At 49.5% G+C, this 24,235-nt stretch overlaps 1 protein-coding gene across 5 annotated transcripts in view; it reads right to left on the reverse strand.

The window, feature by feature from the left end:
• Positions 1-24,235, reverse strand: part of HECTD4 (HECT domain containing E3 ubiquitin protein ligase 4) — a 120,290-nt gene that overhangs the window by 9,592 nt on the left and 86,463 nt on the right. For 4 of the 5 annotated variants that reach the window (XM_012730933.1, XM_012730931.1, XM_012730932.1 and 1 more), the window contains exons 53-67: positions 22,485-22,621; positions 20,711-20,871; positions 18,359-18,540; positions 17,129-17,334; positions 16,736-16,866; positions 16,279-16,484; positions 14,801-14,980; positions 10,809-12,115; positions 9,697-9,904; positions 5,949-6,172; positions 5,719-5,870; positions 4,424-4,530; positions 3,415-3,538; positions 1,192-1,382; positions 218-364 (exon numbers count right to left, since the gene is read on the reverse strand). In XM_012730933.1, coding sequence (XP_012586387.1) covers positions 218-364; positions 1,192-1,382; positions 3,415-3,538; positions 4,424-4,530; positions 5,719-5,870; positions 5,949-6,172; positions 9,697-9,904; positions 10,809-12,115; positions 14,801-14,980; positions 16,279-16,484; positions 16,736-16,866; positions 17,129-17,334; positions 18,359-18,540; positions 20,711-20,871; positions 22,485-22,621 — 3,663 coding nt within the window. The remainder of the gene's footprint in view (positions 1-217; positions 365-1,191; positions 1,383-3,414; positions 3,539-4,423; positions 4,531-5,718; positions 5,871-5,948; positions 6,173-9,696; positions 9,905-10,808; positions 12,116-14,800; positions 14,981-16,278; positions 16,485-16,735; positions 16,867-17,128; positions 17,335-18,358; positions 18,541-20,710; positions 20,872-22,484; positions 22,622-24,235) is intronic. The other variant, XM_012730929.1, reaches the window with a different exon arrangement.

A 24,235-nucleotide genomic window follows, 5' to 3' on the forward strand; every position in this document is an offset into this window, starting at 1 on the left:
ATATGTTCCTAAATCGCTTGAAAACTATTTTCAGTATGTTTTTTCCCAGAACGTACTCAGCTATCAAAGCATAACGCAGCTGCCCTTGGGCAGAACTGCTCCCCCAGGCCTGGAAGTGGGGTGGGGTGGGGTGTCTTCCTGGGCAGCTGCTTGGAGGGGAGCAATGGCCCAGGGAGCTGTGCTGGCCCCATCACCCCCCGCTGCGCCAGGCACTGACCTTTGGCCTCCTTCAGCAGGGCGGCGATGCTGTGCGTGTACATGGGCGTCTGGCGCAGTTCCACCAGGGGCAAGAAGAAGGTCTCCAGGGTGGTGTTCAGGGACTGGAGCAGTGCGAAGCGCAAGCGCAGGCTCTCAATGGGCACGTCTGCAGGACACAGAGGCGGTCACGCTGGGATTCTCCACACAAGCTTGGGGACCTCTATCACTGGAGGTGGGGTACTTTGAACAGGACCCCACAGTGGAGTTTCTTCTTGGGAGCCCAGAAATGCTGTCAGCAAGTAAGTGAGCCTCCAGCAAGCAGAAGCAAAGGGCCGGGGCCGGACTGGCCAGGCAGGAGGCCCTGGCTTGTAAGGAACTGAAGCCCCTGTGCTCGGGCTGCGGCAACGAGAAAGGCAGACTCACAGGAAGTCTCAGAATGGTGCCGAGTCCTGTGTCTTTCACCTAACCCCCCAGGATGACGTCACACGTCAAAACCAGGCGTGTGATGCCGGTGCGGTCTTTCACTCCCTCCTCGTATCTGCCTCGTCTGCAGCTGTGAGTGGCTGAGGGCAGCTCAGCCATGCCCATGTCCCGTCTGCATTCACCGGGGCATGGCTGGGTGAGGGCGGCAGGCCAGGCCTGCGGTGCCACTGCTAACAGGTCACGATGTGCTCGTTTTCCAGGGCTTACACTTACGGAAACGGCCACTCTTGCACGGTGCTGCCCTTTACTCTGGACACCAGCCTGGCGCCACGGAGGCTCTGGGTGGGCCAGGGAGCCAGGACCTGCGCCTGGCTGCTGTGACGTGAATGCAGGTGGCTCCCGGCTGTGGCCACAGCAGTGCCCTGTCTCTCTCCCTCTTCCCCTCACCGAGCTCCCAGCAGGTGCTCGCAGGGTGTGTCCAGTGGTGTGTAAATGGGGGCAGCCCTGATGCCTCACTGTCACAGGAGGTCACACGCAGCCCCAGAAGGGCATCCCCCTGGGGTTACATACTCAAGAGACAGGCCACTCTGGGGTCGGTGGCGTCTGTGGGGTCCAGATACACCTCGTGGGGGTGGAGCCGCGCAGGCGTGATGGCAAGGTGGCGGCACAGCCTGTTGACGTACTGCACTAGTGCCACATCCATCTCCAAAGTCCATTTCCTCGAGGCCTTGTGTGCGTGCCGGACATCGATGCAGGCGCATCTGAGGCAGAGGAGAAGGAGGCGGTGGGGCAGGGTCCTCGGGCTGGGGATGGGGACGGTGAGTCCTCCAGAGCCGCGTCCCAGGAGCATGTCTGTGAGACAGCACTGCGCCCGGGAGGCAGGGGTCCTGCGTCACCAGGGGGTGCCGCTCTGGGCGCTTGCTGAAGAGAAGCTCCTTATAAAAGCCCTCCGGGTGGGCTGGCAGGGTGGAAGGGCGTGACCTCTCTGCAGTTTGGCAACGCGCACGCACCGCCACCAGGACACCGACTTTCTAAGCCTATAAACAGTAGATGCCCTTTAAGTGCCCAGCTCTGTGTCTGGCCCCAGGGAACAGTGGGTGTCATCTGTGCTATTGCTGGGGCTGTCACCTCCAGATTCACCTGCAGAGCTACCTGAACAGACAAGACAAGGTGTGGTGAGGGCATCGCTATAGCAGCTTTACTACGGCGACAGCAGACACGAGCCCAGCATCTGGCACTAGGGCACAGGGCACTCTGACGAGGCCTGCCAGGCAGCCACTCAGGGAATGATCTGCAAAATGAAAAAAGCTGATTGCAAACGTTATGTCCTGTCTGATCTGAAAAAATTCCACTCCCACAAAGATGCTGGGGGAGACGTTTACCGAAACATCATGAAGCGATTGTCCCTGGTCCAGAATCACAGGGCATCTATTCTGTTTGTATATCAGGCATGAGTATGGGGAGTGAGTATGCATGTTCTTGGGCCATAAACATTAAGCTACTAATCCAAGAAAGCTGGTGGCCCCAGTCCCCGGCCCCATGGTACCTTGCAAGGTGCCTCACAGGTGCAACATGGGTAGGGGTGGAGGCAGGGGTCCTTGCGTCACCGCAGGCCATGGCTTCCTCAGGCCTCCCTCTCCCACCCAGGGGTGCTCCTAGCCTCCTTCAGAGCAGATTCCTCGGCCTGAACCCCTGGTTGCATCCAGAATGACAAAGCAGGCAGTGGCCTGGGAACCAGCGAGGACGGGAGGGTGTGTCCAGGCATCATCAGGGTTCTCTAGCACATGTACTCGCCCTTCTAGCTGCTTCAAGTTGGAGTTGGTTTGCAGTCCAGTTTGTTCCTTTCCCACTTAGAATGCAGTTTCTAGTTCAAACAGGTAATTTTACTCTTCAATAAAACCCCAAAGACACCTCTTCCTGGTTTCTAAAACAAATTTGGGAAACTTGTCCCTGCTACCATGATCCAAGCCACCCAGGCTGACACCAGGCCTTCGGTAAAGGCACAGAATGCTGGTGCCAAGCAGTGAAAAACTTCTCAACTCTGAAAGCGGATTTGTTCCCGTTTGGCAGCCACCCCTGCAGGCACCCTGCACCTTGCTGGAGCCGAGGGTGCCAGAAAGACAGGGCAGAGAGCGCCTTGTCTGCTTGGGGTTCACTGAGAGGGGAAACCACGTGGGCATGGCCCTGGGGACCTGGACAGCAGTGGTCTCACTGTGTTTCTGCCTGGGAAGGAGAGAGGGAATGGAGACCAAGGCAAGGTGTGCCTCAGGCAAAGGTCTTTACAGTAAGAAACTGTCACTTTCTTGTGTCTCCTCCCGCCGCGAAATTTGAATGCTGAAGTCCGGACTGCAACCCCCAATGTGACTATACTAAGAGAAAGGGTCTTTAGAGGTAGAGATTAAATGAGGCCATGGGGCAGGGGTGGGTGTCCTTAAGAGACCAGGAGAGCCCAGGAGTGTCTATGTGCAGAGGAGACGCCCTGTAAGGCCGCAGCAAGAAGCAACTTCAGAGAAACCAGCCTTTGACACCTTCACCTTGGACGGCCAATTTCGAGTTCTGGGAGAAAATGGATGTGTTGTTGAATCCCCCAGTAGGTGGCATGGTTATGGAGCTGGAGCAGACTAATATAAGGGAAGAAGAGGGTTTGTCTTCAAACGTGTTAGAAAAACCACTTTAACAAAGTCGGTATTAAAACAGGGGAGAAAGACTATCAGCATTTTCTCAGAGATGCATCTAGTGGTTGAGAACAACTTTCACACAAAGTAACAAGTGAGCTGAGGGACAACCGCTGACCTCTCAAAATGAAGATCATAGCCACAGGACAGAATCGCCCTCCAGACACTCCGGATGTCTTGCTTAGCCCGGTCAATGACAAACTTGTGAAATCCTTCCAAGGTCAGATACTTTTCTTCAGGGACTGATGGAAAAGTGTTCACAGTTTCAGGAGTTGGGAAAGACCACGGTCAGTACACAAAGTCTCGCAGCATGCTCTCAGGCCTTCTCTCCCCTAGGGACCAATCTGCCCAACTAACCCCCCTCCCATCATGACAGGACCTGGTGATTAGCCACCTGCACCCACTGCCCAATCTCAATTAGTCAGACTCTCAAAGCATCCCTACCTGAGCAATTTCTGAGAGAGTGAGGGAAGCTTTCTCCTGCTCGACTTGGACCTTGAGAAGGGTCACGCAGTAATGCTTGGGGCAAGCACCCTCCAGAAGGAAATCTCGAAAGCACATTTCCAGACTTTTACTTTTCTGTCACAATCATCTATTTTTCTTTTCTAAGGATTTATTTATGCACAGAATAACTGGGGTGTAAGCCAGAGGTTCAGGATGAGAGAACTCACCAGAGACAGAGTGGAGAGTGGAATAAGCAAACTGACTGAAACACACTGCTGAAGGGAGCAGCGAGAAGGACAGGAGAGGACCCACTGGCTGGGGGTCAAGCTCATGCTGCTGTGGCCGCAACAGCTTCATACTGCTGAGACTTAACCCTGGCGCCACCAGGGAGGGTCCACAATCATCTAGTTTTCATATACTTCGGGTGTATAGTATTTCTGAGCTGCTGCTCTGACCTCCTTAAGTTCACAATTATCGAAGACAGCATCCTGGACCCGTGGGCATTAGGTGAGAATATCTTCCCAGTGTCTGACCATACTGCCTTTACACTAAAACCCAAGGGAGCCCAGGCAGTTGAGCAAGAGTAAAGAACTAGTTCCCGGGGGCCAGGGGATTTAGGGGTCACCTCATCATCAGGACAAAAGTGGCCATGAGCTCATATCAGGTTCAAGTTGTTCATTCACCTTCCTGTTTCTTGGTGGGCGACTTCTCTGGGTCCTTTTCATCAGGCTTGCTCTTTTCCGGAGACTTCGGCTTCACAGTTGGCTTCTTTTCACTTAACGCAGTTCTGCTGTGGACCGAAGCACTAGAATCAGAACTCCTGACGTCCACGCCTCCTCTGAACCTCACATACGCCTCAGTTCATACTCCCACAACTATGCTTGGTTCAGACAGGCCTGGGTTCCAGATCCCTCTTGTCCTGTCTGAATTAAGTTTTCTGAGCAAAGTATGAGGACTTTAAAATGTGAAAAATTTTGATCAGGCAATTCTCATTCTCTCTCTATATTTTAGAGTTGTACTCTCCAACAATAGCCATTGACCAAATCCAACTACTTACATTTAACTAAAAGGACAAAGTCAGTTCCTCAGCCACACTGTCCTCATTTCAAGTGCCCAGCTGTCACAGTGACTAGTGGCTTCTACCCGAACAGCACAGATAGAGAACAGCACAGATTTCTAGCAGCATAGAAAGTTCTAGTGGATGCTAGCTGACTTAAAATTACTATTTACATATAATAAAAAGACACTGTTTTTCTGCTCTAGAGACCCCTGCTAGGTATGATTTTGCTGTCAATGCTTCAGCTGTGGGTACTTAGGAGTCATAAACCTGTATGGAAAGATTCTATTATATCTGCACATCAACACATGAAACATTATGTAGCTGTAACAAAGAAAGGAATGGTAAGTTCTTTTTGTGTCGAGATGGCAGAACACTCCAAGATGTGTAGTAGACAGAAACAGCAAGTCACAGGCGTCAGTCCTGGCTGGACAGGCACACAGCGGAGACCCAGAGGCTGTCTCAGTGAGGGCAACTAACAGGCCTCATGAGGGTGGAGGGGAAGAGAAAGGGCTGAGATTGTGACCTGTGTGCTACTTTAGCCATACAGAATTTAAGAAAATAATGTATAAATAAGAGGCAATGCACTTAAATGTTAAAAGCAGTTTCTATGTATAATTAAAATGTTTTTCAGTATGCACACATGCATGTAATAATCTTTCTATAATAATTATGCATTGCTGTGTGGCTAAAATAAATTATATTTTAAACATTCTGGATCTAGATATTTTATGGGCTTGGACTGGTCGGCTCTCCAGGCTGCATGCTCCATCCAGCTGTTACTTCATTTGTGGATGAAATGAAATGTTTTCTTTCAGCTGATCCATGGACTGAGGAGCTCAGGAAACAGCAGAGCAGAGACAGGATGCCCGCCGGCAGCAGCCCTCTCCAGCCCGACCCGGCTTCTGCTCCCGCGCCCACCTGACACTGTTGATCACGGCCTTGTCCTTGGCCGGAGGCTTGCTGATGGGCCGCTTGGTGCTCACCACCTTCACGGGGTGCTGCTCCTTCCCGCCTTTGCTGTACTTGCTCTTGTCGAACTTGGGCTTTGGCACGCCGTACTTCCTCAGGATCTGGGGGCACCAAGCAGTGGTCCTTAGGCTCGGCCAGGGGTTACTGAGGCCAGTGTGGGCTGGTGGGGTGGCACCTACCTGAGTGAGCTGGTCCTCCAGCACTTTTTTTGGAGGCCGCACATTGGTGAAGAAGAGGTGGAGGAGGTTGCCCGGCGTCTGGGAGTTGATCTGCTCCTTGCTGAGATAAATGTCAGAGACTTTGACTGGCTTCGCTGGGGTCAGGCTCAGCATCTGCTCTGAATGGGCACAGCTCTTAAATATCTCCGTGAGCACTTCCCTGGCCCCTGGCACCAGCTTCTCACCTGTTACAGAATGGAGGGGCCAGACAGTTCAGCATGAGCACTGCACTGTGTTTGTCATAAACAGATTATTTATGAAAATGGGTCATGGACCTTTCTTGTCCACCAATAAAGCCTGTCCCCCAGGGCCTGGCTTCCCCTGCAAGCACACAACCTCAGTTACCTCCCTCTCTGTCACATGACCACATGCTCCCCAGGGACTGGGATTTCCTTTTGCCCAGCCCCCTCCTCTGGCTGCACAGACACAAAGAGGCCCCAGCTCAGTCCTCATGCCGGGCTCAGCCATTGTAACAGGTACAGGTTTCATGGACTCCGCCCCCACTCCAGATACTGGAACTCCAAATCCCATCAGTACCAAGGAGAAACAGGATGGGACATGAGGGCAGAGCTGAGCAGCCAGGTGGGGATAAAACCGGACATGTGGGCTCTGGGGGCGCTTGGCCTGGTGGTTTGTGGCTGATTCGTTTTGGCGCTCCATCGGTTTTCAGCGGCCGGTGGAGTCCAAGTCAGCAGAACTGGTAGGACATTCTAGTTAACTTGTATTTCTCTCCCTCTTTCCCTGGGTTGCTCCTTTACCTTTCTCCTTATAAATACATCCATTATTTAACCTTTTGAGTGTGTCCATAATACAACTGAATCATAAGCGCGCGGGTGAAGACCCACAGACGGGCAGCCCAATTCACACTGGGGTGCTCTGGAACAGCATGAGCAAGATGGTCCACTGGGTTTGAGCTGCTCTACTCTTGGGTCTATTGGTTAAGGGGAGTTCACCCTGTTTTAAGCACAGGTAGCATATAATCCCAAAGGAATGAAAGGACTTGGAGCTGCTAAGTATTTTCAGTGTAAAGTACAAGTTGTTAGACAAGTTATTACATTACTAGAGAGTAATGTGCAATGAGTAAGTGGAAAAGCTTTCTTGAACAAAATTGACCACAAGCACAGAAAAAAACACCTTATTTTTTTTAAACCCCAAACAAGTGCTCCAGAAGGTACTGCCACTTCCCAAAGGGGCCAACGCCGACCCATCGCCCTGTTTCAGGATCCAAGGCTCAACTCTTCTGTTCTCTCAGCCCTGCATTTTCTCTCCCAGCTCTCTCCGAAGCCTTACCCCAGAACCACACCCAGGCGCCGGCCTGCAGAAGGAAGCACCTGGGCCTGCAGGCCTCTGGGTGGAGGATGGAGGGTAGAGGGCAGCTGCTGGGAGAGGCAGCAGGGTCTTAAGGACAGAAGGGCAGAGGGCAAAGGCACAACTTGAGAGAATTTCCAGCAAAAGGCCTGTGGCCAAGATGCAGCAAATACACCACTAAAAGCCAGGAATCTGTCTGTAACAGAATCAAGAACTCGAACTAAATTCAGATTCAGAGGAGCTGGAGCCGGGTTTCCTGCAGGCTCTGGGGTGAGGGCTGAGGGGGGCACATCATACAATAATCAGGGATCAGGCTGGGGCGGGTGCCCCACACACCCTCCTCGGCACAAGATTCCCAAAGACTCTGTGATCAAGATATTTATTTTAATACACTGTTTTTAAAAAATGTAAAAAACAAGAAAGGAGAGCAAATGCCCAGCAGTGCGGTGTGACTGGGGTGGGGGTGGGGGGATCCCCAGGCAAAGGGAAGTTCCAGGTTCCCTTTCCCACCCAGAAGGAGGGTGGAGCTGAGCAGGGAAGAGGAGGATTCTGGAGAAGGAAGCCCGATGGAGCACCAGGAGGTGACTTGAGGGAGCCACATGGAGCAGAGACACATGCAAAGAAAGTGCCTTTGCTTCTTAATCCTGCACTGGTTGAAACAGATGTAGATGAAAGGCTCGTGAGGAGGTGACTATGGCAGCGTTATTTTGATGTTGCTCTTTTCCTCCCAGACGTGTCTGGTCATTCCTGACCCTTTTCTATGGGTCCCGGCCAGAAGGTGCTTTAGTCTTGTGGCCGCTTTCAGGCCTTGCAAGCTCTGGGCCAGTCACCTTTGGGTGGACTTTTACCCACGAGGGGATGGGTCACTTTGGGTGTTTGATTTAGAAAATATATTTTTTGTCTTTTCTGCATTGCTAACTAATTTGATGTATTAAAGTTTCTTTCCGTTAAAGCTCGATGTCTTGCCTTGAAGCAGCGGACGGCAGAACCTGTTTTGAGCAGGCAGTTTTGGGGGTTCGGTGTTGCCCCTCTCCCTGCCCTGGAACATGCTCAGAGATTCACGTTGCTGCCAAAGAAAAAAAAATTGGCAAGACTGAACCTGTCTTTAAGATTTTTGGATTTTTTCCATTGTGGACATTTTCTATTTATTTCCACTCCTATAAACAGAATTAAAATAGTATTTATCTAGATGCTGTGTTTAAATACCACTCAAATATCCCTGTGGCCCACCTCATTCTGATCCCAGCCCTGAGGGAACACTTAAAACTTTCATGAATTGAAACACCGCCACAAGAAAATCCACACTTAGTATTCAATTTTGGAAAAAAAACAAAGGCTAAAACAAACCCAATAACTATTATGAAATTTCAAATAATATTGAAGATTTAGAAAAAGGACAAATTTAAGAATTTTGAGAAAGAATGAAACAAACTAGAAATGGCAAACCAAAGACCATAAATTAAAAAAGAAAACTTCCAAATAATAATAATACTGACAACTATATACCAGAGACATTTTACGGGGGTGGAGTGGAGAATGGGATCAAAAATAGCAGGGTGGGCATGGAAGTGCACTGACTGGTGATGGCACACGGGTGATTTGGTGATGGGAAGCCCACAAGGATTACAAGTGAGATGGAAAAAGGCACAAAATGATGTAAAATAAACTATTATATTTAAAAAGAAAACTTCCCCAAGTTTCTAAAGTGATGTTCGGGGTGAGCTGTAGACAGGTGGGCCCTGGGCATCAGCCCTGGGTTCCCTGTTGGGAGCCGGGCTGAATGAACACTCCCCTAACAGAGGAAGTAGGGAGCCAGGCAAAGCCTAACCTGCTAAGAGCCCCCAGAATGCCAAAGGGGGGCTTTGTGAAAGGAGCTGGAACTGTTTCTTCTTCAGAATTAATTTTAAAGGGTGAGTGAGGCAGTAATCCGCTGCCCTCGAGCATATGACCCAATGATTACCAGTAGCACCAGGAAACAAATACACTTGAACAAGGGAAACCTGTCTGGGTGAAAAGAAATATAAGTGCAATGTAAATCCACACTCCAGCCTGAAGCAGGCTGTGCCTTAACCATTCCTGGGTAGCCTCTTGGTGGCTGGGCCCAGCAGGCCTGGGGCAGGGGTACCCCACTGGCTTCAGGATCGCAATGACTGGGAAAGGGCTATGAATATTGTTTTTCTATCACATGAGAAAGCCAATGTTCACAGCCAACCAATGAACGCACCTGAGACACGAGCTACAACTCTCAGGGGCGCATGCGGAGTGCTCCTCTTTAACGCAACATGCTGAAAATAGGGGAAACAGGATGGCGGGAGAACTGGGTTTTCATTTATTTTTTTTTTCTGTAAATCTAAAACTGCTAAGATAATAGTGTATTATTTAAAAAAAAAAACATACCCACCTTTAATTGACTTATCGTTGAAGTAATCTTCTAAACCTGGGCTCCCCTGAGTATCAAACAAACTCTGATTTACTACAGATACGGTGAGAATCTCTTCCGTTGACATTTCCATCAATTCGTCTTCACCATCCAAACTCGATAATCCAATCAAATCATTGTTGTTAAATAAACTTGCTCGAATTTTCTCAATTTTGGCTCGGGACCTTATCTGTGTGAACAAAGTGGTCAGGATGTGAGTAGATGGAAACCTGTTAGCCACGTGAGCAAACTTTAGTCCCTCTCGTCTTCTTCCTGAAGCCCCCCACTCATCGCGAGTTTGTGGGCCAGCAGGCCTTCCTGGAAAGCTTGTCCCCTGTGGGAACTTGGAGGGGAGTGACTCAAATGGAATTCTTTAAGTCGCTAAGCCATGGTCGAGTGTAGTCTCATCACGATGTCAGGAGGTCACAGTCCATGGCCAGACCTGAGCCAGCCCCAGCAAAAAGGAAACTCAATTAAAAGAAGTGATTCTAGGGGGGAAGTCAGCCGCTTGGTCCTCCAGCCCCAGAGCCCGCCGGGAGAGGTCTCTTCTCTGGGCCTCCTCTGCACACTGGAGGACGGGCTGAGTCTGAGCCGAGGCCCTGCGGAGGAAGGGGAAAGGGCACAGAGGACTTCCAAGCAATCCCAGCAGGCTGAGGTGCAAGTGGAGTAGATGCGCCTCTGGAACTCACAACCACCTGCAACAAGGGCAAGGTCTAGCCTCCCCTGCTCAGCAAGACCCCTCTTGCCAGTGGCACGCTGGAAACAACCCAGACCACTTCAAAACACAGTGGTGGGGCCCCGAGCGGGGTGCATCGTTAAAGCTCAGCCATCGGGACTCAGCCCCGGAGCCCCTCTGCCCCCTCCCACCCTCGGCAGCGTGGGATTCGCCAGCAGACTCGCCAGCCCTGTCAGGGCTGTGACCTGCAGCAGCACTGATCAACACTAGCCCTGTTGCTTCCAAAGCCGCCTCGGGAGCCCAAGTGGGTCACCGTCACCTCTCAGGGACTCCCTTGGGAAAGACCTTGCAAGGTTTAGAGAGTCTGGGGGCTGCACGCTGCTGATTTAGGAGACTGCCTGGGTGTGGGCGCTGTTACCTCCACAACTGCGAAGCCTTTGATGGGGCGAGCCGCAAGGGACTGGTTGTCCAGGGACGTGACTGTGTACATGGAGCCCATGTCCGACACCGAGGCTGTCTCTGCGTTGTCCAGCGGCTCCCCCAGGCTGCCCAGGCTGCCCAGGCTGCCAGTGCTGCAGAGCGAGATGTCGAGGCTCTCCTGGCTGGACACCACCTGGGGTTCCCACAGACCAGGAGGGATGGGCAGCTCAAGACCAGCGGGCAGCGGATCCACAGAGAGGTCACTGACTGTCTGCGAGATACCCTGGGAGCTGCAGATGGAGGCCTGACTAGTGGAGGCGGAGGCGCTGATGCTCATGGCAGGCGTCAGGCTGCTGGATGTGCTGACCTCCAAGCTGTCCGTGTTGGGGAAGCCAAGCGTCTTTGTGGGCTCAGCTTTCCCATCACCGCCCTCAGCCTTGTCTTTTGGCTTCTTGGGGTCTTCATCCTGCAGGGGGATGTAGATCTCATCTTTGAAGACGCCGCCATGGGCGTTGCAGGCCTTGCGGATAGCACCTCTCACAACAGCCTCATCCAAGTGGGTAGGGATTCCAGAGATGACCAGCAAGCGGCTGTGGGCCGTGGGGCCCACCAGGGCCTGGCACGCATCAGCGATGGCGTCACTCGTCACGCCCAGACCCTGTGGATCCTTCTTGGTGAGGTGCCGCAGAATGATGAGCAGGGTGAGTGCGCGATGGAACCAGAGCATGTCCTCGGGCTTGCTGCCCCCCATGCTGAGCATGGAGGAGTCCGACTCCACTGAGCGTGAAGACTGGCGCTTCCCTGAAGAGGAGGCCTTTTCCCGCTTCATTTTTACCTTTTTCCTTTTAGACAGGAGGCTGGGGCTCTGAGGTGTCTGTCCTGGGGAGGAGGATGAGGAGGAAGAAGAGTCACTGAGGTTTGGGGTGGTCGTTGAGGTCACCCCACTGGCAGTGACGCTCATGTTGGTGGGCAGGGTCACTTCAGCCACTGCCAGGCAACCTTCCATGAGTGCGTGGAAGTACGTAGAGAACCTGCCCTGGTCGGTGGCGGTGGCGGGGCCCGGCCCTCCGCAGGCGCTGCCCGAGACCCAGCTCTGGGTCTCCTCATCATACAGTTTGTGGAGCTCCGACTGCAGGGCCATCAGCATGGCGAGACAGGGGTTCAGCTGGAGTGCGATGGACGAAGACAGGCCAGCGGGGCGCTTCCTGTGCTCCAGGCTGTGCACTGTGCGCAGCAGCTCTGCCAGGAGGTGAAACACAAGCTCCTTCACACAGGCTGCCATGTCTGTGGTCCACAAAAAGTTTCCTGAGGCAAAGGAAGAGAGTGACAGTGAGCAGGGCACAGCGCAGCACGTGCAGGCACCGCCCTCGGCGTGCCAGCGGTTTGCCCCTCGCAGTGACGCCAGAGAGGCACTGCACTACCGGCCCCACCGCACAGAGGAAGACAGACAGACCCCGGGGGATGAAGGGTTTGCCCAGTTCATGCCGCTACCGCAGGGGCGGCCCCAAACCCTGTGCCATGCGATCACACGGCTGCCCGCTTCCGTAGCTCAGGCACAAAATCATTCTTTGCTTTCTCATGAGTTTGTGATAACAGCCGATGACAAGTCACAGCACAATGTTTTTCTGGAGCCAGAGGGCTTGCCATTGCGGGCACACAGGCCAAGGCCACACAACAGCACAGACACACGCACACGGAACAAGCATTGCTCTCTTAGTCCCAATTCTGTACATTCTTAATAGGGAGTCGGACACAGACCCAGAGTCTTTGACAAGCAAGGGGGCCTACACAGGCTTTTGTAAGAGTATATTTTTTATTTCTATACTTCTCTTCTAGTGAGGGCAAGGGAGCTAACTTTCCTTTTTTTTTTTTAAAGGTTTTTATTTATTTATGCATACAAGAACTGGGGTGTAGGCCAGAAGTGCCCGGGGCAAGAGGATTCACCAGAGACAGACCAGGCGGATCTACTGAAATCCATGGCTGAGGGGAGCAGGAGGCAGGACAGGCGAGGTCTGCTGTGGCATGTGGGTCAGTTCCCTGGCCAGAGACTGAACTCCAGGCCGCAGTGGCTTGGACAGCTTGATAGCACTGAGACTTAACGCTTGTGCCACCAGGGAGGCTCTGGGAGCTAACTTTTCATTTAAACTAGCAACATACTGTTTCCTTTCAAATTAAATTGTAATTAATACAAATAAAGTAAAAAAAAAAAGGCGGAAGGAGTTAACTGCCATAATAGCTATCAAATAAATAGATGCTGAAAGGCATGACTTGCGGACGTGGCAGAAATGATATAAACGAGGCATGAGAACGATTAGGTTTGGGATCGCTGCCCAGCACCACACAGTGAGCCACAGGTCTATACCAAGGTCCGCTTCCCACCAGAAGGATCTCTTGTATTCCCAAAGCTGTGTTATGGACAGAGAGAGCCCAGGCCTGGGCGAGGCTTGGCTGACTGACAGAGAATCTTCCATCAGACCTGGCATCTACAAATGAGGGGACACAACTTCCTGCTCCCTGGAGCGACAGTTCAGTGATTATAATCGGAAGTAAGCGTGCAGCTGTCACTGACAGGGCACGAATGCCAGTGGTCCTCTCCCCGGGCTCGAGAGCCAGCCTTGGGGCTCTCTCCCAGTCCTCTTCATTTGCGTTTCTGTGAGAGGATGGCTGGGAGAGGATTCTTCTCCGCCAACATGGCAAGTGGCGGTTCAAGAGCCGAGACCAGGGAGACATCCTGCTCCCACAGACAAGGGTCCCTGCTCTCCACTCAGTGTGTCTCAAAGAATCTCAATTCTCAACATTCGAACACTGGGAAATTTACATCAATATCTAGATTTCTGACTTTTCTTGAATTAAGAAGTAGTAATATGTGGCAGGACCAGCGCCACATTCTCAAGCGGCTGCCCCACGGGCTCAGGCCACCACACCGGTACCCTCTGATGAACCCAACGGGTTCCTACAGGCCCGCCACTAGAGTCTACCAGAAATGTTTTGCTGTATTTGTTTTCAATTATCTACCTGTTTTTCCTTCTAGCCATCCCTAAACTCATCTTAGCTTTTGATTATTTCAAGATAAGTTGCAGACATCACTATGGTTCATCACTAAACACTTTAAAGACACACTGTTAATTAAAGTTCAATATGTGCTTGTCATTTTGTGCGGACAATTTTACATATGGTCAAATGTGTGAACTCTCTGCTCATCACTGCATAAGTTCTGCCAATATACAGAACTTTTCAGGGGCTGTGAAGTCATGATGTTTGATTATATAACATCTTTTTTTTTTTTTTTTTTAAAGATTTATTTATTTATGCTGGGGCACAGGCCAAAGGTGCAGGGGCAGTGAGAGGCTTCACCAGAGACAGAGCGGGGAGCAGAACAGGCAGATCGACGAAGTCCACTGCTGAGGGGAGCAGCGGGCGGGTCAGGAGAGGTCTGCCGTGCCCTGTGGGTCACCTCCGGGGCGGGGAGTGAACTGGCACTGCAGCAGCTGCAGCTGGCCTGCAGTGCTGCGTCCAACCTGTGGTGCTACCAGGGAGGCCCCATCACTTCTGTACCACTTTTTACTGCAAATTTATCATAATGACATATACTTCTTTTTTTTTTGAGGATTTCTGTCCAGATTTATTTTTTTAATAAATTTTATAAACTTCAGTGATTTAAGCTTCAATGTCTGATATTACATGATAATCTCATAAACTGTTAAATACATTTAAATAGATGACATATAATTTTACATAAAGCATAATAAAATAAATCTGCATGGTGAGCTACCTCCTAGGAAAGTGATCAGCAACACCTTGTAAGTCGTGGTTGTAAGACCTCTAGGCTACGCCTTACAGTCAAGGCCTCAAGCCACCTCAACTACATCAACCTGCCACGAGACTGCTGCTGCCTGGGACACCTGTGGTTGCCCCTGCCCATCCCAGTCTACCTGGCAAGCTTCTACCTTGGGCACTGAGTCAGGTCACCTGACGGACAGGAAGCCTCACCTAACAGCTCCACCACTTGAAGGAGGACAGACGTCGGGATGGTGTCCGGCTCATCCTCGGATTTCCCTTCGACATCCTCTGATTTCCAGGACAGGAGCTGCTCAGTGAAGGCCATGGCCAGAGGAAACTCCAGGGGCAGAGAATGTAACACCAGCACAGCTCCAGGAGGTGGAGACACCCCTAGAATGAGGACCCAGGAGGACAGTGATTAGCAGCAGTTGATGAAAACGGCCTGAGAAACAGGCTGAGAAACTCACCCATTCATCCACTGGAGGGAGGAAGCGTCGCCCTGTTCTGGACTGCCAGCTGCAGGCACAGAACTTGCTGGTGTGACAATGGGACAGAGGGTGGCAATGGGAACAGGGAAGAATAAATGTTCACAGTCAGATACTAAGCAGCCTGATGAGCCTGAAAGGAAATAGTACCTCCGATTTTAAAAGAGGCTTGGAATAGTTCCAGGTGCTGAAGAAACAATCACCCGTCAATGTGCCTGGATCCCAGGAGAGCACTGCACTTATATTAGGGTTATAGAGTAAGCAAGGGGTCCCTAAGCCTATGCACAAGCAGGGCCTTGGGCTTTGACTCTCTGTGGTCATCTCTGCCACCAGGGCCTGAATCTGACTGAAGCTGCTGAGGTGCGAGGAAAAGATGTCCCTCACACCCTACACTGCCTCCCCCTCCCCAGCACACACACTGCAAGCACTGGGCAGGCCGAAGTGGTCAGAGGTCCCCACCCAAGCCAGGAGGAATGCTGACCAGACTGCACTGTGGGATGAAGGTTCATGTGAACAGCAGTAGATCCTGTCTTTGACATAAAGAAATCATAAAATTGTTTAGCTCTGACCAAGTCAGAAATGACCTTTCATTCCATTCCCGAAAGAGGCAGTATGTTCAAGACAGGAGTTCTGAAGAAGCCAAATACCGATTTTTGGCCGAAAATCTAGACACGTGTGTCCAGGCACGTGTCCTTCATCAGACATGCTGCCTAGTGCAGAGCAGCTGGGACCTGGCTTTCTTCCTTCTGTGCTCGCCGAGCCAGCTGGCCGAGTGGTTATGGAGCAGCTGATGGCAGCGCAGCATTCCGAGGCTCAGCAAAGGGTGCAGGGACACAAGCCCAGCAGCTCCCAGCCTGGCCACCAGGTATTACAGCCGCTCTGCTCCTTAGCACACTTAAGGACACCTTGGGAAAAGGCAGCTGGGTTCACAGCTGAAGAAGAGACCACGCCGCAGTTATTTGCGAGGGAAGGAACCCGGGCTCACACCGGAGAAAGGAAGGGCTAGCCCTGCGGCGGCTAGGTTTCCCTGGCAGCAAAGGGAGATCTTCTGACTCACTACCTCTAAAATATATTTGCCCCACCAGTCTTCTTTACGGAAAGGGCACTGCAACGCTGCCAGGCCTGGGATCACAGCTTCAGAGAGGAGGAAAGAGGAGCTTGAGTCAAGCTGTTCTCAAACCAGAAGCCGAATCGGAGACTCACCCAGCTTGATGTGGACCTTGTCTGCGGAGAGGATCACAGAGGGGTACTGGTTGGCGGTGGGAGGCGGCGTGAGCCCCGTGTTGGCTGGAGACGCATCCCGCGGGTAGCAGACAGCCTCGATGAGGTTCAGCTGGCCGTTGCGCTTCACCTTGTGGCCGAGCCCATAGACAAGCACGCGCGCCCACGGCGCCTTGTACAGCGAGGAGCTGGGGGAGGGAGAGCGTGAGGGCAGCCCCGCGGGCTCGTCGGGAGTGTGGGAACTGGGCAGACACACAGCATTTTAGGCTGTGCATTACACAGACTGACTTCCAAACATGGAAATATGGGAAGAACTATGAAGCACATACAGTGCGCATTGAAGAATAAAAACCAGAGATATTTTCCTTCTGTTAATTTTACCAGTACCCACTTTACTGTTCTCTCTCCATCACCATCCTCTAGAGAACAGGTAACTTACTCTTTGCGGAATCCAGACTGACTTTCTTTGCAAGATACCACGACAAACGCTGCCCCAGGGAAATTAACATCCATGTTAACTTTGGACTCAGAAATCGGGAACTCTTCGGAGGGAAATTGCTCTGGTGCTGTCTGCAAAGAGACATTTAATAAGGAAAGCCACCTGCTGAGCACAGGTCCTCTTCCCAGCTCAGTGGCAAAGGCCACAATCAGGGGGACAAGAAAGCTCTCTGAGAGAAGGGCAGAAAGGCCAGGCAGGAGAACTTCTAAGAACAACAGGAGACTGGAAGGGAGGGTGGAGGGAAAGGAGTGTCATTTTTGGTGGTACACCAAGAAAGCCTTCTGCTTGAAAATGGCTACCCCAGCTCAGGGACACGGAGTTTCGGGCTGTTACCTGCAGGAAAGCGCAGATCTGTTTCGTCAGCTCCAAGAGGCTCTCCTCACCCTGGTGCAGAGTCCGTGTGATGGCCACGTTGAGCCACTCCCTCACAGTCTGGGAACTGCCCTGATAGAAGAGGTCTGTGGCTGAGCAGTTCTGGGCGCGGACACAATGCTGCAGAGACTGGGCCAGGAGGATGGAGCTGGAGCTGACGGTGCCGTCTGAGGACAGGGACAGACTCAGGGTTACAGCAGCTGAGCAGCCGAAGGCTGTGACATTCCAAGTAAGCAATAACCCGTGAACACCAGACAGCCGGGGGATGATAATGTCTTGGCTAACGGAGGTATTATGGGAATGATGAGGGACACTGGTGGCCTTTCAAACTTGCTTTTTTTAAGCAGCAAAACTTGCTTCCTAAAATACAGTGTTAAGTGGAGGCCCGAATCTATTAAACAGCTAGAAACGGAGCATTTGAATTCCGAAGTTTCCAGAACTCGACTTTGGTTGTCCTGCCCACCCTGAGCTGCACCGGGGAGCTATTAGGGAGTCTCAGAGCTCAGTTTATAAACAGGTGGTAGGCCTTTATGGTCAACTTTTCCACAGAGCGTGTTTCACAAACATAAGAACTTCCTAGGGATGTTGGACAGCCTCGCATTTCAGGGAGGGCCAGTGCCCCCAGGTGGTGCATAACTGGTGGAGATGCAGTTCACACATGTGCAGCTGAAGCACTCCTGAGCCTGGAGTGCCACCTGCCCCTCACCTCCTGCTCCCAGAGCAGTTGCAAGAGGCCTCCCAAGTTAAGGGGAGACCACCAGAGGACAAGGAGCCACAGAAAGTCAGAAAGGGCCCGCCTCCTCGGACTGGGCTGTGGGCAGAGTCATCACTGAACATTCGCCCTCACCCCAAGGACTCTGATTTAGCAGAAACTACCCCACCTGAGGCCATGACGAATCTGGGATTTGCTGTGGGGAGTTTGGTAATAGGAACGTTTCCCTCTCCTTAAAAGCAGAGAGAAAGCCTGTGGCAACCACACAGTGCCTAGATTTCTAACGCTTCATTGTCCTTGACCCATGTTAGCTCAGGAAGCTCACTGAATGCTTAGTGTGACTAGGATGACCGGGGAAGTGATGGGCAGTTCAGCCCAGACACTCGCAGCTCTTCACACAACGGAGGGCCTGTCTTTAGGCATAGTGTTCCAGAGCCCCCTCCCCCATGTGGAGGATGAGAGGCAAAGCCAAGGTTTACCTGGAAGGGGAGGGGCGAGGAGCTGATTGGACAGCAGCTGCAGGTGCTCCAGGGTAATGTCCCGGATGGCAGGGATGTGGAAGAGGCGGGTGAACAGGTGAGGCAGCTTGGGGGCGAAGATGTTGAGCAGGGCCACGCGGCAGTACAGCCTGGCCAGCGCAGCCTCGCACCGCAGCAGCTCCCTGTAAGGGCCCAGGGGCAGAGGCCGTGAGCATGACGCCCACTGCCCACACGGGCAGGCCTCGGGCTTCATACTGGAAAGGACCCACATCTAAGGCTTCTCTTTGGGTCACATGTTCTACACTCCAGGTTGTGGAGTTCACTTGGGCCCAAAACAAAAAGTCTCATTAATTATGTTTGGGTTTTCTCGAACTCAAAAATAACTGTGTAAAGAGAAAACATATATTTACAAACTTTAAACGTGTGTTTCTAGCAGCATGAATCAGAGTAGCCAAGAAGTTGCCATCAACCAAGTAATGGTAATCCAAACAAAGGTATACTGCTCAGAATTAAAAAGGAATGAAGTATGGGCCCTCCCTGGTGGCGCAGCGGGTTAGAGCACACCACTGAGAAGCTAAAGCCGCTTCTGCACGAGTTCGATTCCTGCTTGCCCCGGAGGTGACCACAGGGCGCGGCAGACCCCTCCTGACCCGCCCGCTGCTCCCCTCAGCAGTGGACTTCGTCCATCTGCCTGTTCTGCTCCCCGCTCTGTCTCTGGTGAAGCCTCTCGCCGCCCCTGAGCCTCTGGCCTGTACCCCAGTTCTGTATGAACAAATAAATAAATCTTTAAAAAAAAAAAGGAATGAAGTGTAATAAAGCCACAACATGAATGAGCACTGAAACATGCTAAACAAACAGCTACATACAAAGGGCCAGATGAATGGAAGTTATTCTATTTGTATAAATTGTTCAGAATCATGAAATTCCACAGAGAGAAAACAGACTGACAGGAGCCTGAAGGCAGGACAGAGAACTATTTACTGATGAAGAAACCCAGGGGTTCTTCCAGGGTGATGAAATGTTCTGGATTTTGATTTTGAATATGCTAAAAATCACAGACTTGTATACTTGAAATGGGGGAACTGTATGGTATGAGCATTGTATCTCAACAAAACTTACAAAAGTTCACTGTGGACAATTTTTAGTGGGATAAATTTCTGAAGGGTTGCTGTGAGCTGAGTGACAGCTCATCAGTAGGTCTCCTGCTTTTCTCTGTAAAGCATCTAATCTTGCTAACACCAAGCAGAAGGGAGGCTCCCAGTATTTTATTGACTAATTACCATAATAAAAAATTATCCTGGGATTAAGCACTTAGCTAAAAAGGCAAGTCAGAATGGCCTTGTTATTTCTATAACAGCTCTATAAAGAAACCTTAAAGTTCCTATAAAACCCACTATGAGCAAACAGAAGACATTTGACATTGCCTGTAGGCCCAAATTAAATTTAATGGTAGTCCATCTGAACTCAGATGCGGACACAACATATTAAAGAAACAGTAACTCAACATGTAACCCCTGAGGGGTTTGTATAGCTTTGAAGTGAAAATAAAAACCATTCAAACAGTTAAGAGCTGCATGTTAGGTGACTTGTTTTTCATCCCCAACACCTTATGCCAGTTTTTAAAATAGACCAGCTCTGTCTCCTCTCTGGGAACGTCTACATGTCGGCTGCTCAAGAACAGCTCAGAGGGCCTAGCAGCAGAGCAATGAGGCCTGAGCAGGAGAGCTAAAAGCCCTTATGGATGCTCCACGGCTTTCTCTGCAGACTTCCAAGGTGGGAGCTGCCAGCGAAAAGCTGGACGATGATCTGCCCCCATTGCAGGCTGAACACCTGTGAGGTCAGGCCATGAGCCGCCCTCTGCCCCTTTGTTGCTGAACGTTCTCACACTGACCAACCAAGCTTCAGAGTGGCCCTCTGATGAAAATCTGCACTAACACTAAATATCCAGTCAGTCATTTTACTGCTCAAGCAAATCTGTTTTCTATTCTCCCCAAGACTACTAGTTAATCCTGGGTGTAAACATTCTGCACTGCAGCCTGACTGTAACACTATGAAGAACTTTCTTGCCTTTTTTCTCAGTTGTTAGTCAATAACAGCCTCTGAATCACTTCTTTTTGACTAGTTCTAACTTCTCGTCCCCAAATGTCCACTACTCCTGAATCCTCCCACTCAGAGCAGAGCATGAGGCACAATTCAGGGGCCATTGGACGCTGCAAGTTCTTTCCAACTCCTACATTTTTGCTGTTACCTTGATCAGCTTCCTCTCTATTCGTTTTGAAGGCAGTCTCCTTGTCAACGACAAATGGTAGTTGTGCATTTCTGGGATGCGCAATGGAAAGGGCTCAACTGTACCTGTGAATCTGAAGGTTGGTGTTGTCCAGTGTGACCAACCCATTGGTGGCAGTCCTTCGGTAGCCTGCTGGAGGCCTTTCCAACATGTCAATGGGGTACCAGTACCGGACCAGCACACCTTCACTTCGGAGGTATGTTTCTACCTGCACCAATTCATTAACCTACAACAGTAAAATAAAACGTCTATTTGTTTGTCTGAGCACTAACTTTATTTTCCAAGTTTATAAAAAATGTTTGTGGTTCTTATAACTTTGATGACAAAAAACCTTGCCAAACATTGAACTAAGTGATGTTTTTTGGAGGCCCTGTTTCCGTTATATATCAGCTTGCTAAAAGTCAGTTTTAGAGAAGCGATCAGTAAATCAAGTATAGACTCACTGAATGTGCATAAATATACAATATAAAACCATTTTTGTAGGCAAAAAAAAAAAGCTACTTTCATGATTAAGGTCAACAACATCTGCTTAGTGTAACATGTTCAGTGTTTATGTATCAGTTAGCAAATTTTAATTGGTCCAGTAAAGAACATCAATATAATCATAAGATAGAAGTTTAAAGAGAATCGTGCTGTATTTCACATTGTTGCAGGTAGAATATATGTCCAGTGCTTTTATGTTAATTTTTTAAATATTACGGTTTTTTTTTTTTTTTTTTAAAGCTGGAATCTGTCTGATACTTGTTATTGCTAGAAAATAAAAAGCAAGCTCACAACATATACATTCTGGATAGCAATGCAATTTTTATTTAGGGATTACTATTAAAACAAAGGGAATCAAATTATTTGAGAAGTAGCAGAATTATTACTTGAGTAAAACTTCCATTTTTCTAATTATTATTTTCACACATTTCCAACTGCTGAAAAACAATGTCATGTATATATTTTCTGATAATAGAATCAAACGTTTGTATTTAAAGGCAGATTAACACTAGTACTTTGCGTTTTCTACTCAGAAGTGCACCTTAGTAAACGACCAATCAACATCCTCTTAAAAATTTAATAATATTTGTGAAGTTCACTTATGATAATATGGAGTTAGTTGAAGAGGTCAAACTTTAGATTTCAAGACATTACGGTACTGACATTATCGACATTTATGTCGAATGCCCTTCAGTGAGATGCACGGTCCTTCCAGACTCTTAGGTCTGAAGTATGGATTGTGTCACCAACTGTATTTGCGTGAGAGATTCGTTAGCTGCAAGCATGAACATGCAAGCTTAGGATCACGTAGTTATGACTTTGAAATAGGACTGTTTTCAAAAGAAAGCTTTTACTCACTCTCTCTGGGCCTTCTCTCACCCCCCAAGTTCCAAATCCTTGCTGAGTTCCCATTTGAGGACTCTGCAAATTGGGGAAGATAACTACTGATTTGGTTGAGTCCACTCAACTTTACAAATAGGGAAACTGAGGCTGCAAGTCTGTTTAAGACTTTTTGATTAAAGTCACAAAACTATTTCTTTGATTTATGTCTATAAATAACCATGTCAATGACAGACCATCCGTTCATCAAGCTGGGTAGATGTAATGGAGGGACAGAGAGTAATGGGCAGAGATAGCGAAGTTTGAGGGAGCTCACAGCACTGAGAGCTCAGAGATAATCATCGGTCATCTACCCTGGCCTGGGCCATGAGAACATCTCAGGAAGCTGAGTGTGCCAACACTCAGTTTGGCTTCTTCATCTCTAATTTGAACAGTAATCAACCTGCATAATCACTTTCTAGGGTACTTGGAGACTGGCTAGAAAGCCTCAGGGCACATGAAAGTCGGTTCACTCACTGAATCAACATCTAAGACGACTCCATGGAGCCCAAAGGTCTTCAGCATCCCTCGGACGGCGAACTTCGGCAGAGCAGTTCCAACGGTACTGCTGGCTACGTTGTTGCTGTCTGGAGACCGGGTTACTACCGTGAGGCCTGCGAAGGGCGGAAGAACTTTTTTAGGAGCCGGTACCGTAATCATCTCGGGGCTCTATATTTTAGGGTGTAAAATAGCTCTACAGCTTTTAATAATACCCTCAGGTTTAGTTATAACCAAAAAGAAACACAATTCAATCCAGAGGGTAAAGAGTAAAATGTTTTAAGAACTTTCACAATTCAACAATAAAAAGACAATGCAATTAAAATATGGGCAAAGGCTTTGAGTGCACATTTCTCCAGAGAAATGAAAATTTACACATCGAAAGATGTGCAGATTACATCACTAGTCATTGGTGAAATGCAAGTCAAAGCCACATTGCTGTATCCCTTTGCGTTGACCAAGACCATAACGAGAAAAAAATAGACAATATTAATGTTCTCAAAGATGCAGAAAAACTGAAACCTTGTGCATTTCTGGTGGGAATGTAAAATGGTGTGATCACTGTGGAAAATAACTTGGGAGTTCTTCAAAACGTTACCATAGTATCCAGAAATTTTATTCCTACAACTACACCCAAGAGACACAAAAATACATGACCATACGAAAACTTGTATGTAAGTGTTCCTAGTAGCATTATTCATAGTAGCCAAAAGGCACTCATCAGTTGATGAATGGGTAAACAAAATGGGTGTTACCCACACAATGGAATGTTATGCTGTCATAAGAAAGAATGATGAGACTGGCACATGATACAATACAAATGGATCTTGAAAGACTGTGCTAAGTGAGAGGCTCTCTGGTGGTGCAACGGGTTAAGCTGTAGCACCACTTTGAAGCTTTCCGCAGCCACTGCAGCACAGTTCGATCCCCGGCCAGGGAGCTGCCCACAGGGCACAGCAGACTTCTCCTGTCCTGCCCCCTAATTTTCTCAGCAGTGTGTTTCAATAATCCTGACTGTTATACTCCTCATTCTGTTTCAGGTGAATCCTTTCACCCACCCTTGCACCTCTGGCCTGTACCCCAGCTCTTGTGTGCATAAATAAATAAATTTTAAAAAATTTATGCCAAGTGAAAGTCCCCTCTCACTCCCCCCCCCAAAAAAAAACATGCAAAAACAACAGGAAAATCCATGGTGACAGAAACAGGTGAATGGTTGCCAGGGCTAAAGGGGCGGGGGGGAAGCAGTAAGAGCACAGGAATTCTTTTTTGGGGATGAAAATATTCTGGAGTTAGATGTATTGGTTTGATGGTTGCACATCTTTGTGAATATTCTGAAAGCTGCTAACTCCTTTACTTAAAAAGGGTGAGTTTTATGTTATGTGAATTGTATCGCAAAGCAAAAAGAAAGAAAAGTAAATATATGTTCTAGTCCCTGTCCAGGACATTCTGATATTTTTCTCAAGGTCATGTGGCAACTCTGTTAATGAGTGGGCTTTACATTCTCTTTGTTCTGTTTTCTATATTTTCCTCATTTGCCTAAAACCTCCAACTGATTTTTAACCAAGTTCTAAAAAACATTGCATAACCACAAACTCATGGTTTATTAGCTGCATAGCCAGGGTGAAGCTTGAGGAGCCTATCCGGAATTGTCAGCCCATGTCCCACTTCTCTCTTTGTACAAGTGCCCTGTCTCACCCTATTCACATTAGTGAGTTCTGAGAAGGCTGCAG

This window comes from Condylura cristata, unplaced genomic scaffold, assembly GCF_000260355.1.
Source record: "Condylura cristata isolate star-nosed mole 26May11 unplaced genomic scaffold, ConCri1.0 scaffold00029, whole genome shotgun sequence".
Lineage (NCBI taxonomy): Eukaryota > Metazoa > Chordata > Mammalia > Eulipotyphla > Talpidae > Condylura > Condylura cristata.